Raw genomic sequence first — 16,374 nt, forward strand, 5'->3', positions numbered from 1 at the left:
TTAGTTTTCATCACTATGAATCACCCAAGATTCTTGTTCAAGTGCAGATACTGATTCAGCAGGTCCTGGTGGGCTCAGAGCATCTGCTTTTCTCATAAGTTTCAGGAAAATGCTGATTTTGCAGGTCCTGGTCTGAGGACCACTCTGAGTTGTAAGCTTTGCTCCTGTTACAAAGCAAGGGGCACACAGTTGTAGGTCATTGTCACCTAAGATTGTATTTGCTTAAGATTTTCAGTGAAAAGTATATAGTCAGGCACAGCTTAGCAACAGGGATATGTTCTGAGAAATGCATCCATAGGCCATTTTGTAGTTGAGGGAACATCAGAGAGTGCACTTATGAAAACTCAGATGTATGGCCAACTACTCACCTAGGCTGTATGGTATAGCCTGTTGTTCTCTAGGGGAGGAAAACTAATTTAACCTATAACTTAAGCTGTGTCAGTTTTTGACTGACACATTTTGTAATAACAGACAGATTGATAAGAGAAAAACAAACAAAAGCTTAATAGCATATATACCTCCTCTATACATGGGAGAGACCTAGGAAAACTAAGTCATTCCTGGAAATACCACTTTAACTATCATCCTTAGCTGAGAACATTAAAAATTATTGGGGGAGTGGAGAGTCAGATAGAAAAAGCACAGGAAACAGGGTAAGGTCGTTATGCAGTTTTAAATAATTGTCTTTTGCACTGATAAGAGTTTGTAGAGATAAGGTCAACACCTCCTCATTCCTGGTACAGTAAGGGAGACACCCCTGCAAATTCAGACTTTCCTTACAAATGTAAGTGTCCCTTATAAAGGGTAATTTGTACTTGGTTTTTAGAGTTTCTCCCATGTCTGTAGTTTCTTAAAATTAACCAGCTTATAATAATTATTAGGACAAAGAGATGTTTTAGGGTGACAAATTCTGTTCCCCTATAGCTCCTAGGTTACAAACCTGTTGAGCATGTAACTGTACTGAATAGGCAACTGTAACCTGATAGTCAGTATGTGTGCAATGTGTGGCACTAACCTGTTACCATGCCTGTGACATCAGTAGATAACAAGACATTTTCAGCAACATTATAACTATATGGAGCATCCATTTATATGTGGTGCCTCATTGACCAAAGTGTTGTTATACAGCACATGACTGTGTTCTCTCCTCCAGAGGATGTGGTAAATTCTGTTAGTTCTTTTCATAAGGGTTTCGATGAAACCAAATAATACATTTTTGAAAGCTTTGAATATGTTAGTTTTTATAGAAAAGGAATTAAGGCAGCCCTTTGCTAATCAGCTGACTATAAGATTAGAAGACTGACCATAATTATGCTGGTGAGAATAATGTAATTACTGTGGTTCTAGAACAGGGGTGGGAAAGTTTTTTTCTGCCAAGGGCCATTTGGATATTTATAACATCATTTGCGGGCCATACAAAATTATCAACCTAAAAATTAGCCTGCTATATTTGGTCAAATGTTTAATTAACTCATCCCTAATGTGATGGCTGGAACTGCTTCTCTGGTGATGTGTGTGATGTTAGCTGGTATTGATGATGTTGGTACTTGAAACTGCTTTTCCAGGTTTGCGTCCGTCAGTCTGGGGCACAGGTGACTCTTTGCTATGATAAATTTTAAAAAGAACTGCTTGCAGCAGTAAGTTGTTCTGAACACAGATGTGTATTTCAATGTGTGTCTCCTCATAGTGGGAAATTCATCATTGCTTATGGAATGTTTATAGAACTCAAGCAGTGTGAGGTTGCTGTACCTGGCTTTCAGCTGAAATGATTCGATTTGCAGCTGAATAATTTCGTGTTGTAGCTTATCAGGCACATCAGCTGGTTCCACATTGAATAGTGTAGCAAAGATGTTTCATTCCATTTGTTTACTTTTCATGTCTTTGAATCTTCCATTAAATGCCTCGATTAGTTTCACACATTCACCAACATATTCAAGGGTTGTAGAAGGCTTTTGTCCTTCCAGAGTGGGAAAATACACTGTTATTGCTTTCAAGTTGCACTTTCTACAGCCTTAATTTAGCTTCAAATTATTTCATGTTTTGTTTTTTGTTTTTGTTTTTTGGTACATGCCTCTAGTGGGAACCGAACCCGGGACTCTCTGGTTCGCAGGCCGATGCTCCAACCCCTGAGCCAAACCGGCAGGGCAATGACTTCATGTTTGAAAGCAGGGTGCTGAGAAGCTGGTTTGGGCCCTGCAGCTTCACATTTAGCTCTGAGAGGTACTAGGTAATGTCCACCATGAATGCTAAATCACACAGCCACTTGCTATCATTGAGTTCCCTGATAGGTTTTCCCTTCATCTCCATGAACTGCTTGATTTCATCTTGCAGTTTGTAAAACCTCATGAGCATGTTCCCGAGACAGCCACTGCACTTCACAGTGATAAACAAGATCACTGTACTCAGAGTCAAGATCATTCAGTAACTCCTGAAACTGACATCTGTTAAACCCTCTGCTTTTGACAAAATTTATGCATGACACTACTGTTGATATCACATTGTTGAGCCACAACGACTGTGCATAGAGACTTTCTTGGTGTATGATGCAGTGACATTTAATTAGATAACTTGGATCAAGACTGAGGTGATTCAGTCCTTTCTTGACAAATGCAATTAACCCTTTTTGCAAGCCAACCATGGCTGGAGCTTCATCTGTAGTAAGGCTACTTTTCAAATGTTAGCTCAAGGTTTTTCATGGATAAAGCAAGTCTCTCAAACAAGTCCTCACCTCCTGCAGTGCCATGATTGGCTTCCAGTGACAGCAATTCTTCTCGCGTGTCAAACTCGGCAGTTATCCCATGAACAAAAATGGCCAGTTGGGCAGTATTTGTTATGTTCGTTGTCTCATCACAGGCCAGAGAGAAAAATTGGAAATCTCCTGCAGAATCCTTCAGTGTTTTCTCAATACTTGTACTAAGTCAGTAATCCAATCTGAGACAGTTCTCCAAGACAAATTCACACTCTGAAACAATTTTACCTTGTCTGTTGCTTACAACTTTGCAGCAGCCACCATATACTCATTCACACTCTCCCTCTACATAAGGCCTCAGCGTCTTTGCGATTAGCTAGCTCACTACATAACTTATCTGAATAACATCTCCGTCACAATAAGGCCTAGTGAAAGCGGCTTGTGATTCCAAACTCCACTAAAGAGCACTGATTTTATCCAGACTTATTTGGCTCTCAGTTTGTTGAGTTTAGCATGTTTTGAGCTATAACAACACTCCACGTTGGCTTTTTAAAAAAATTATTATTACTGCGAATGCATTGCCACAAACTAGGAACATAGGTTTGCCTTTGGCTTCAACAAACAAATAATCATTTGTCCATTTCTCTTGGAAAGATAAACACTCTGCATCAACTTTTCTTTCTTTGTAGTCACCATTTGTAGGATGTCACACCATTTAAGTTTTAATAACTATTCAGTGTCTGTGTCACCAGCAATGCGATTATTTTGCTTTGATTGCTGTTCTAATCCTGCATCTTAGATTTGGAACATATCTAACATTTGTATCATCGACTCTTGAAATCTTTTCTGTGTACTGTAATTTCCTTAATCCTCATCTGAGATTCCGTTTTTGCGAGGATTGTTGATTGTGGATGTGTAGATAAAGGTTGAATTGGAGTTGTCATCTGTGTTGACAAAGAAGTTGACAAGATCGTTGTCAATCATTGGAGGCAAGGTCATCGGCATCGTAAGGAATCATCTCATTGCATCTCATCTCATCATTGCTGGATTGCTGGTTTCACCACAGTGTGTTAACACTTTCACAGCGTGTACACTCCCGGCCTGCCTGGCACTGACTGTCCACTGAGTCATTGCAATACAGGCAGACGGGCCAAGGGCATCTGACAAGAAACATATGTGTCTGTCCCATCATGTACTCGTATGTGTCCTGTCTATCCCAGAATGGACATTCCTTGCTTGTCCCTCAAAATTTACATTGTTATTATACTTTACTTAAATTTATATTGCTATGAAAAGCTCCTAGATTTATTAAATTCTGAGTCCTACCTGTGGTTGCTTTGGCAGGGCCAGACCAAACAATTTTGTGGGTTTTATTTCCCAAATGACTGTTATTTTTTCATTTTGCTGCTCTGCTTCTGAGTTTTCTATTTCCTTATTTTCCAAATCACTGTTTTGGTCCTTTACTTCATCTAACTTGCGGTTGATTTTTTCTTTCTTTCTTTTCTTTTTTCTTATTAATTTATTTTTGCTACAGATGTTTCTCCTTTTTTCCCCATTGACACCTTCCTCCCTATTCCCCCAGGTTTGTTGTCCATGTCCATTGGTTATGTGTACATGCATATAAGTTCCGTGGTTTATCTCTTCCCTTCCCCTCACCCCCTCTTCTGAGGATTGTCAGTCTGTACCCTACTTCCACGCCTCTGGGTCTACCCTGTTCCTTAGACTGTTATGTTCATTATATTCCACAAATAAGTGAGATCATGTGATGTTTGTCTTTCTCTGTTTGGCTTGTTTCTCTTAGGATAATACTCTCCAGAACCCTCCATGGTGTCTCAAAGGATAAGAGATCTTTCTTTCTTACAGTTGCATAGTACTCCATTGTGTATATGTACAATAACTTTTTAATCCATTCGTCTACTGATGGACACTTGGGCTGTTTCCAGATCTTAACTCTGGTAAATAGTGCTGCTTTGAACATGGGGGTACATATATTATTTCTAACTGGTGTTTCAGGCTTATTAGGGTATATTCCTAGAAGTGGGATCACTGACTCAAATAGCAATTCAATTTTTAACTTTTTGAGGTAACACCATAGTGTTTTCCACAGTGGCTGCACCAATCTGCATTCCCACCAGCCATGTACTAGAGTCCCCTTTTCTTCACACCCTTGCCAACATTTGTTATTTGATAATTTGTTGATGTTGGCCATTCTGACAGGCATGAGGTAATACCTCATTGTTGTTTTAATTTTCATCTCTTTAACAATTAGTGATGTTGAGCATTTCTTCATATGTCTCTTGGCCATTTGTATGTCCTATTTGGAAAAGTGTTTATTTAGCTCCTCTTTTTTATATCTTTCTCTCTCTATATATATATTTTCAATGACCTGTAGTATTCTGCAAATAGGTCTTTTACTTCTTTGGTTAAGTTTATTCCTAAGGATCTTAATTTTTTTTGCCACAATGGTAAATGGGATTTTTTTTTTTTAGTTTCTTTTTCTGTGAGTTCATCATTGGTGTATAGAAATGCCATCGATTTCTTGATGTTAATTTTGTATCCTGCTACTTTGCCAAATTCATTTATTAAGTCTAGTGATTTTTGATGGAGTCTTTAGAGCTTTCTATGTATAATATCATGATCTCTGGGAATAATGACAGTTTCACTTTCTCCTTTCCAATTTGGATTTCTTTGATTTTTTTCTTCATGTCTGATTGCTGTGGCTAAGACTTCCTGTACTATGTAAGATCAGAGTGGTGAAAATGGGCATCCCTGTCTTGTTCCTGTTCTTAAGAGAAATGCTTTTAGTTTTTGCCCATTGAGTGTGATGTTGGCTGTAGGTCTTTCATATATGGACTTTATTATGTCGAGATATAATCCTTCTATTCCCACATTGCTGAGCATTTTTATCAAAAATGGGTGCTGGATTTTGTCAAATGCTTTTTCAGCATTTATTGATATAATTCTGTGGTTTTATCTTTCACTTTGCGTATGTGGTGTATCACATTTATTCATTTGTGACTATTGTACCAGCCTTGGATCCCTGGGATGAATCTCACTTGGTCATGGTGAATAATTTTTTTGATGTATTGGTGGATCCAATTTGCTAGTATTTTGTTCAGGATTTTGACATCTACGTTCACCAGGCATATTGGCCTGCAGTTTTCTTTGTTTTTAGTGTCTTTATTCAGTTTTGGAATTAGGATTATGCTGGTCTCATAAAATGAATTTGAAACTGTTCCGTCTTCTTGGATTTTTTGGAATAGTTTTAGGAGAATGGGTATTAGATCTTTTTTGAATGTTAGGTAAAACTCCCTGGTGAAGCCGTCCTGGCTTGGGCTTTTGTTTGCTGGGAGTTTCTTGATTACATCTTCAATTTCCTTCATTGTTATTGGTCTGTTCATGTTTTCTATCTCTTCCTGGTTCAGTTTTGGGAGGCTGTATGTTTCTAGAAATATGTCCATTTCTTCTAGATTGTCCAATTTGTTGACGTATAATTGTTCATAGTATGTTTTCATGATCCTGTGTATTTCTGTGGTGTCAGTTACTTCTCCTCTTTCATTTCTGATTTTGTTTATTTGGCTTCTCTCTTTTCATTTCTTGGTGAGTCTGGCTATAGGTTCATTGCTCTTGTTTATCTTTTCATAAAACCAGCTTTTTGTTTCTTTGATCTTTTGAAATTTTTTTTAGTCTCTATGTCATTTATTTTGCTCTGACTTTTACTATTTTCTTCCTTCACTAGCTTTGGGTTTTCTTTTTGTTTACTTTTTAGTTCTTTAATGTGTAGGGTGTGAAAGTCAATTAGAAAATTCTTTTTTCTTGAGGTAGGCCTGTAGTGCTATGAAATTTCCTCTCAGGACTGCTTTTTCTGTGTCCCAGAGATTTTGTGTTGTTGTGTGTTCGTTATCATTGGTTTCCAGGAAGTTTTTAATTTCTTCCTTGATCTCGTTAGTAACCCATTTGTTGTTTAATAACATGCAGTTTAGCCTCCAATGTTTGAATGTTCTTGTGTGTTTTTATTGTAATTGAGTTCTAGTTTCATGCCACTGTGATTTGAGAAGATGCTTGATATGATTTTAATCTTCTTGAATTTGTAGAGACTTACTTTGTGTCCTAACATGCGGTCTATCTTTGAGAACAACCCATGTGCACTTGAGAAGAATATATATTCTGCAGCTTTGGGGTGAAATGGCCTGTAAATATCAATGGAGTTCAACTGATCTAGTTTGCTTTGTAAGGACTCTATGTCCTTGTTAATTTTTTTGTCTAGAAGATCTATCCAGTGGCATCAGTGGCATATTAAAGTCACCCACTATAATCGTGTTGCTATTGATCTCTCCCTTGAAGTCTTCTAGAAGTTTTTAAATATATTTTGGTGCTCTCATATTTGGTGCACATTTGTTTACCAGTGTTATATCCTCTTGTTGGATTGATCTATTTATTATTATGTAGTGACCTTCTCTGTCTTTTATTATGACCCTTGTTTTAAAGTCTATCTTGTCAGATATGAGTATTGCTATACCAGTTTTTTGTTTCATTTCCATTTGCTTGGAAAAAATTTTTCCATCTCTTCGCTTTCATGCTGTGTGAGTTTTTTGTTGTGAGGTGGGTCTCTTGTAGACAGCATATATATGGGTCTTGTTTTCTTATCCAATCAGCTACCCTGTGTCTTTTGATTGGAGCATTTAAGCCATTTACATTTAAGGTAATTATTGATAGGTAGTTATTAGTTGCCATTTTAATTTTATGCCTATGTTCCCTCTCTCTCTCTCTCTCTCTCTCTCTGCTTTTTTTTCTTCTTCTTCCAACAGTCCCTTCAGCATTCCTTGCAGTGCTGGTTTGGTGGTGGTAAATTCCTTTAGTTTTTTTTTTTTTTTTAAATCCGTGAAGCTCACCGTTTCTCCTTCAATTTGGAATGATAGCCTTGCTGGATAGAGTAGTCTGGATTCAAACCCTTGCCTTGCATTACTTTGTACACTTTATGCCCACCCTTTTGGCCTACATCGTTTCTATTGAGAAACTGACTGACAGTTTAAAGGGAGCTCCCTTGTAGGTAACTTTCTGTCTCTCGCTTGCTTTGTTTAAGATTCTTTCTTTGTCTTTAATGTTTGCCATTTGTATTATGATGTGTTTAGGTGTGGGTCTTCTGGGGTTTATCTTGCTTGGGACTCTTAGTGTTTCCTGGACTTGTGTGACTTTTTCTGTCACCAGATTAGGGAAGTTTTCTGTCATTATTTCTTCAAATAGGTTCTCTATTCCTTTCTCTGATTTTTCTCCTTCCAGTATCCCTATAATGCGAATGTTGTTATGTTTGTATTGTCCCAAAGCTCTCTTAAACTTTTCTCCTGCTTTTTAATTTTTTTCTATTTGCTGTTCTATTTAGGTGTTTTTTTCTACCTTGTCTTCTAAGTCACTGATTTGGTCTTCAGCTTCTTCTAATCTACTATTGAACCCTTCTAAGGTATTTTTCATAGCTGCTATGTCATTCTTTTTATCCTCTTGATTTTTATGTGTAGCTTTTACCTTTTTTATTAAGCTGAAGTCATTCCTAGTGAGCTCTTCATAATTCTTATTAAGTTGCTTGTAGTTCTTACCAAATTGTTTGAGCACCCTTAAAATCATTGCTTTGAATTTTTTATCTGACAAGTTGCTGTCTTCCATTTCCTATAGTTCTTTTTCTGGTGATTTTTCTTTTTCTTTCCTTTGGGTGTTGTTTCTTTGTTTCCCCATTTTAGCCATCTGTTAGCTCTAGACCTGCTGAGGAATGTTTGGATGTGTAGGTAGCTCACTGTATATCAAATAAGGCTACTGTGCCTCCCAGACTGTTTTGTTGTGTCTCGCCTCTTGCCTGCTGTGGATCCTGGAGGATTAACTACTGGGGGCTGGTATTGGTGTGTCCTGGTAGGTGCTGGTGATGGATCACCTGGGCCCCTCTGGAACTGTGTTCCCAGCTGGTTGCTGGTGCCACCTGTCACTGTATAGCTCAGGCCCTGTTGGAGCCATGCTCCCTGCCCGTACCATGGGTAGCTGTGTTGCACAGGCCTCACTGGAGCCCTGGGAAGCTGGGTCACACAGGCCTCTCTGGTGCCTCAGCACCCCGCATGTTCTATGTGCAGCTGGATCTCACTGGTCCCTCTCGAGCCCCGGCTTCCCACCGCTCTTGTGGACTGCTGGGTCACACAGGCCTCTGTGGATACCCAGGTCCTGTCGCTGGTAGCTGGGGAGTGCAGCTGCCCTGTGGGGCTCACCTCCTGCTTAGCCTTTGCTGTAGTTTTTGGGGATGGGTCTCAGCTACTGGTCTGTGCTTCTGTTGCCTGGGGATGGATTTCTGCTCCCCAGCCTCTGTTGCTGGAATTATATCTCAACTCTCATCAGGCTGCTACTGTGGGGGATGGTGCTGGGCTCCCAGCCATTTGTAGCTTCAGCAACCAGCACCTTGGCAGCTCCACTACTGTGCACTGGTCTGTGTTGACACAGGGTGTCCACTGGTCTGATGGTGCCAGGTGCACTGGTGAGCTCACGCCTAGTGTACCAGCCTTGCAGATTCCTGGGCCCTAGCTGCTCCCACTGACTTCTCCCATGGAAGACCCGGGATCTTCAAAAATGGGGGACCTCCACGTGGTACAGGGAGAAGTGCCCTGAAGAGTCGCTTACCGCGGTAGCTGGCTGCTCCCTGCTCACAGCACAGGAAACTTCTGCTCCGCATCTCTGCACTGCATGAGTTTGGTCGGCCACCTTCATGTCCATTTGTTCTGACATGTTTATAACGCCATAATTGATGATCGGTAAATTATTGTGCTGACTTGTTTATAACTCCATAATTGATGATTGGGAAAGTCACTGTGTGCCCTCTAGCTAAACCTGTTTTGTACAGAATTTCATCAACAGGATAGAGATCAAAATAACCTCAGTAAATTAGAATACTCTCTGAACCAAAAAATTGTTGGGAGCCGACTACATGTCTGACAGTCCACGGAGCCTGGAGGTCTTGAGTCAGAGACTCAACCTCCCCCACAATCTCAAGGAATTAGGCTTGCATTGTGATTGTGCAGCTTGGTGCTAAGTGTGACCCAATGTACCTTAAAATACTTGGGTGTGCCTGGGTGTTTTTGGGTGTGTCTGAGTGTTCCTGGATGGGCCTGGGTGTGTCTGGATGTTCCTGTTATCTGCAAGGCAAACTAATTCTATGCAGCATTGTTGTAGCCCTGGGCATTATATAAAGAAGATTCTATTTTCTTATATCATTAAACTTTTGCTGTAAGGTATAAAAGGCACGTAATAAAGTATATCGAGGCTGATCTCCAAAGTTTCTGTCATAGGGGTTTTTGAAATCAGATGCCGGCTGGCTAATCTCAGGGGTGTTCAGAATCAGATGCTGGCTGGCTAATAAACGGCTCTTATTTGGACTTCAATTCTCTAATGGACTTTCTTTGACTCTGTCACACCACAACACTCTCACACTGTCTCACACACTAGTTCACTCTCTTACACATTCACCCTCCCTCTGGTCTCGCCCATTGCCATCTTCTCTCTCTCTCTTTTTTGAATCCTCAGCCAAGGATATTTTTCTATTTATCTTTAGATAGAGTGGAAGGGAGCGAGAGAGAGAGAGAGAGAGAGAGAGAGAGAAGCATTGATGTGAGAGAGACACATCGACTGGTTGCCTCCGGCACGACCCCAACCAGGGCTGGGAACGAACCACATCATTTACCGGAACTGAACCCATGACTCTTTGGGTTCAATTTGCTGTAACCACTGAGAAAACTAGCCAGGACTAAGACTTTTTTTAGAGAGCCTATACCATAGGCTCAGATGAGTGTGAGCTTGAACAGGATGACAGGGTGGTCAGGGGAGTGGGGCTTATGCAGCCTCCTAGATTGATGCAGATTGAAGGAGAGTCTTCACCCCAGGAAAAGGGGCGTCAGTTTCAATGTGGCTTCTTTTGTAAATATTTGGTTGTAAGACTTTTGTTCAGCTGTCTTCCATTGGTTATTTAGGTTGTTGTATAAATTTAGTTATAATTCCAATTCAGGGCTGGGAGGAGGAGAGAGCATCTTCCACCAGCTCTGCTCCCATCTCAACACTTCTACTTTAATCCTTTGTGTCTGAATTTCTATTTTCTTTTAGTTTCACTTCAGTTTAACCATTCTTTCTTTTAATTTCTATTCTCTCCAATTTTTTCAAATTTTCTTTTAATATTAATGGTGAAAATATTAATAGTTCTGTGTTGTTTATTAGAAAGAAAATCATGTAAAAATGTACACATATGTATACATACATATACTTCTTTACCTGGGAAAAATATTTTAGACTCACCAAATATTTTATTTGTTAACATTTACTGAATTAGGTTAATCATCTCACATCACCACCAGAAAAAAGGAAACAAAGGATTAGGGTAATTACATGTACTCTGAATTTCTCTATGGCTCCTTTAATTCAGAAAATTTTGTGTTTTAAATATATTCAGTTTATTTCATTCATGAACTATAAAAAATTGTTTAAAATAAAATAATTTTTCAGAACTAATAAATTCAGCAACATTGTGGGATACAAAATCAATTTACAGAAATTTTAGTGTTTAATAACAAATAGTCTGAGAGAGAAATTGAGAAGATAATTCCATTTACAATTGCATCATAAAAAATAAAGTACTGGGAGTAAACATAACCTAGGAAGTGAAAGACCTGTACATTGAAAACTATGAGATATTGTTGAATGTTATTGAAGAAGACACAAATAAATGGAAAGATATACTCTGCTTACTGATTGGAAGAATTAATATTGTTAAAATGCCCATACCACAGGCTCAAATGGCACCACTTGTGCTAAAAGTTCATAATACCAAACCTAGATTTAATACTGGATCTAATAGAAGTTAGATCACAATTTTAATAAACCAGGTTGGAATTTTCTGGTCAAGCAGCAGTAAGGTAATCTGCCTTGTGGGTCCTCTCCATCCCCCATGAAAAGAAGGTATCTGCATGATAAAAACCCTTCTTGTTCTCTTTCCCCAAAGAAAAGATGTTAAGCTCCACCCCCAAATTCTTTCTTTTCTGTTATTAATAGCTCCCTTGACCCACTCCTTTTCTATAAAAACCTTCAATTTTGTACAACCCTTCAGAAATTTATCTTAGTTGTAAGATGGGATGCTGTCTGGTTCATGGATCACTTAATAAAGCCAATTACATTTTCAAATTTACTAGGTTGAATTTTTAAAAACATACTTAAAGCAATCTACAGATTCAATTCAGTCTCTATCAAAATTCCATTGTCTGTCCAGCCACTGTGGCTCAGTGGTTGAGCATTGAGCCATGCACCAAAAGGTCATCGGTTCAATTCCCGGTCAGGACACATGCCCAGGTTATGGGCCTGATCCCTAGTGGGGGGCATGCAGGAGGCAGCCAATTGATGTTTTCTCTCACTGATGTTTCTATCTCTCTCTCCCTCATACTTCTTCTCTCTCTAAAATCAATAAAGGAAAAAAAATTTGTTTTAATTTTATTGTCATTTTTTACTGAAACAGAACAAACAACCCTTAAATTTGCAGGGAACCACAGAAGACCCCGAACAGCCAAAGCAATCTTGAGAAAGCAAAATGCAGCTAGAAGCATCATGCTCATGGATTTCAAGCTATAGTATTTAAGGCAGTACAGTATTGGCATAAAAACAGACTCACAGTTTGGGAAAAGCAAGAGAATTATATTAGCAGGGAGGAAGGGATCAATGGGAAAGAAAAGGGGGGACATCTGTAATATTTTCAACAATAAAGATTAATAAAAAAACAGATTCATAGATCAATGAAACAGAATAGTGAGCCCAGAAATAAACCCAGGAACATAAGGTTATTAATTTAGGAAGAAGGAGCCAAGAATAGACAATGGAAAAAGGATAGTGTCTCCAATAAATGATGATTGAGAAATTAGACAGCCCTGGCTGGTGTGGCTCAGTTGATTGAACATTATCCCATGCACCAAAAGATTACCCATCCCATCCGGGTCAGGGAACATGCCCAGGTTGCAAGCTTGATCCCCAGTAGGGAGTGTGAGGAGGCAGCCCACTGGTGTTTCTTTCTCACATGGATGTTTCTCTTTCTCTCCTTCCTTCTCCCTTCCTCTCTCTCTAAAATCAATAAAAACATATTTAAAAAAGAAAAATTCAACAGATGCATGCAAAAGAATGAAACTGGGCCACTAATGTAGGGGTTCAGAATGAGTAACCACAAGATGTAGATGTGGATTATTTTGAGTTGAAGGCAATGGAGACTGTGGGAACCAAATAGAAACTTTTATCTCTCTCTTAAAGATTTTAAATTTGGTGCCTTGCCCATAATAAGAGCTATCATCAGAGTTAACTATTTATGACCAAAGTATAGGTCAGGACAAACTTCTAATTACTGAATATCTGCTGTTCCTACTGTCCTGCTAAAGATCTGTCTCACCTCTGAAGCTCCAGGTGCCTTACCTCTTCTTTAGCTCAGAATGTCATATATACCTCATTTCCCTTTGTCTCTGCACCTCTTGTATATGTATCTGTTACGGTACTGCTTCCGTGCCAGGGGCTGGCCCTGCCCCAGCACGGTCTGGGAACTTTCACGTGTCAGGGGACCTCTAGGCCATTGACTCACCCAGGAAAGATTTCAAGGATGACTCAAAGTGAGAATAAAGCTAGTTTTATTCAGGTAGAGAAAAAGAAAGAGGCTCGGGCATGGGTGCCATTGTAAAAGAAAAGTACATGTCTGAGTGGACAAGGGCTAACTCAAGAGTGAGTTGTGTATGTGGTGAGTTAGTTCTGGGGATTTTATGTGTGTCCAGGATGGAAGTGAGGGTTATCTCCAAGCTTTGTGAAGCCAAATTCTGACTCTGCCTGCTGGTTGGAAGGGGGCTGGTTCCTAACGTGGTTGTTCTGGAAGTGTCATGGCATTTGTCCCCCTTAGCTCCTCTTTCTACTGTGGTGTCAGTTTTCGTTATAATGATGGTATAATGAGCTTTGGGGTCAGTATTGGTTTCTGGTCAATTTTCTTCCATCTTGAAATGATCTGGTTCTAGCCAGTCCTTGTTGTTGTTGACCTCTAACCACTGCAGGGGGTTTCCTGCCATTAATTGTTTTCTCTGTTATTATGCCCAGATGTGGGGGGTTCTGGTTTCTTTCTATCTTGCCTCATATCCATGTAGAAGTCACTGGGAGATAAATATTTGATAATCAATTTTTCCATGTAATATTGTAGGTATTCTGAACATTGGGCTGAATAAAACAATAAATCTAGGAGGTTTGGCTCTGCGGTAAGAGTGTCGATCTGCGGTCCAGAGAGACCCGGGTTCGGTTCCTGCTAAGGGCACATACCTTGGTTGCAGTTTGTCCCTGGCCCTGGTTGGTTGTGAGGGTGGCAGCCACTCGATGTGTCCCTTTCACGTCGATGTTTCTCTCTCTCTCTCTCTCTTCTTCTTCTCTCTCCCTCCCACTCAACCTGAATAAAAAATGGAAAAAAATGTCCTCGGGTAAGGATAAAAACAAAAAACAAAAAACTAGGAGGTTAGTTATAAATTCCAGTAGCATGTTACTAGTGTAAATGCCTGACATTAAACTTTTGATGTATGAAGCATCTGTTTCAAAGACATCCATCCCAAATAACCCTATTGCTAGCTACTAGAGAAGGTTACTAGAGAAGCATCCAAGTCTCCCCTCCCAACTCAATCTTTCTTTATCTCTTTCTCCCTCTTCCCTCTGCCCCCATCCTGAAACCTTCTGGTGTGGCCCGTAGGATGTTGTGTATCCTCCAGGATCTGTGAGTAATAAACCTCGTGATTTCATAAATTCCTGATGATTGTTGCACTTAAGGACCACAAGGGCCCATCCAGGCACAACATTGACTGAGACTTATAAGGAGCAATGATAAAGTCTACATTATCAGGAAGAACAGTTAAGGTACTAATGTATAAAGAATGAGAAACACAAAGTTAAATTGAGGTTTCAGATTTTCCTGAAATGAAATTATATACATGAAGTGAGTAATCAAGTGAAGCTTTTTCCACATGAGTAATACAACTTAGACTATCTATCTATAAAAAAGGAATAACTTACAATGATTTATGTCATTCGAGAAGAAATTAATCTTAAGAAATCCATGTTGCCCCAAAATAAACTGGAATTTATAAATATTTTTTATCAGTTTGGAAAAAGCTATGTGAGGTTGGAAAAAGGGAGGAAGGCAAAAACTGTCTATAGAATAGACAAAGTAGAAAGCTTAATACAATGGTTACTTAAATTGTATAGAGAAGTTGAACTCAAACAAACAAAAATTCCAGGAGATAAATAAAAGGAGCAAGTTCTACAAAAACAATCTGAGGAAAGAATCTCAATTGCAGGTTTTCAGGCTTGAAGCCATAAACTCAAGTGTATTTTTTCAGACTCACTACAAGTGGTTTTTTTTATAGCTACCATCACAAAGAATCTTTTCATGGCCCTTTTTATGTCTTTGTTCCTTAGACTGTAAATGAAGGGGTTCAGCATGGGTGTGACCACGGCGTATATCACTGAGGCTATTGTACTTGAGTATGAGCTATTGGTAGCAGCAGAGCTGAGGTACACTCCTAGGCTTGTTCCATAAAATAAGGAGACAACTGAGAGGTGAGATGCACAGGTAGAAAATGCTTTAAACTTCCCTTGAGCTGATGGGATTGTATGTATGGAGAATACTATCTTAGAGTATGAGTAAATGATACCAACAAAGGGACCACCACCCACTAGGGCAGTTGTAAAATATATCACAATGTTATTAAGAAAGTTGTTGGAACAGGCAAGTTGGGTCATCTGATTCAGTTCACAAAAAAAGTGGGGAATCTCTAAGACTCTACAGAAGGACAGCTGCAACACCATTAAACTTTCTAACAAGGAATTTAGGGTACTAATGATCCAGCACACCAGAACCATCAGTCCACAGAGCCTGGGGTTCATGACGACTGTGTAGTGCAGAGGGTGACAGATGGCCATGAAGCGGTCATAGGCCATTACAGTCAAAAGGAAGTCATCCAACACTGCAAAGAGTATGAAAAAATAAATCTGTGCAATGCAGCCTTCATAGGTTATAAGTTTGCTCTGTGTCTGGATGTTCCACAGCATCTTTGGGACGGTGGTGGAGGTGAAACAGATGTCTACCAAGGACAGGTTGGAGAGAAAGAAGTACATGGGTGTGTGGAGGTGGGAGTCTGAGCTGACAGCCAGGATGATGAGCAGGTTTCCCAACACAGTGATCAGGTACATGGAGAGGAAAAGCCCAAATATGAGGGGCTGCAGTTCTGGTTCCTCTGAAAATCCCAGAAGAAGAAATTCTGATGCTCTTGTAAGATTCCCTGGTTCCATGAGGTAGAGGCAACTTACAAGAAAAAGGAAAAGAACATGAGTAATTTTCATGCAAACTGGTATTACTAGCATAGCTCTAATGCTACAGTTTATATTTTGCAGTCACAAAATTAATTTTGGTATGGATTTGTTCCCCTCTAAGAGTTTCCTGTCATCTTACAGTATAAATTTTTGTCCCAATCTGCTTTTTTCTTAAAGTGTCAGGTATACTACAGTTTTAAGAAACTTTTCATGCATTTTTCTGGCACTGTCTGGATTGTGAGTAGAGGGTGCTGAAGAACAAAAATCCCTCCAAGTCAATCTTGGAGAAAGAATATAGAAGCAAATAA

General features: G+C 39.4%; 1 protein-coding gene across 1 annotated transcript; it reads right to left on the reverse strand.

Moving 5' to 3' along the window:
- LOC118643834 (olfactory receptor-like protein OLF4) lies at positions 1–15,946 on the reverse strand. Its single transcript, XM_036282201.1, has 3 exons — positions 15,592–15,946; positions 15,100–15,306; positions 1–164 (listed from the first exon to the last, which is right to left on the reverse strand). Exons 1-3 carry the CDS (start codon positions 15,944–15,946, stop codon positions 1–3), a joined length of 726 nt encoding a protein of 241 aa, XP_036138094.1.
- Between the last annotated feature and the right edge of the window lie 428 nt (positions 15,947–16,374).

This window comes from Molossus molossus, unplaced genomic scaffold, assembly GCF_014108415.1.
Source record: "Molossus molossus isolate mMolMol1 unplaced genomic scaffold, mMolMol1.p scaffold_m16_p_4, whole genome shotgun sequence".
NCBI lineage: Eukaryota > Metazoa > Chordata > Mammalia > Chiroptera > Molossidae > Molossus > Molossus molossus.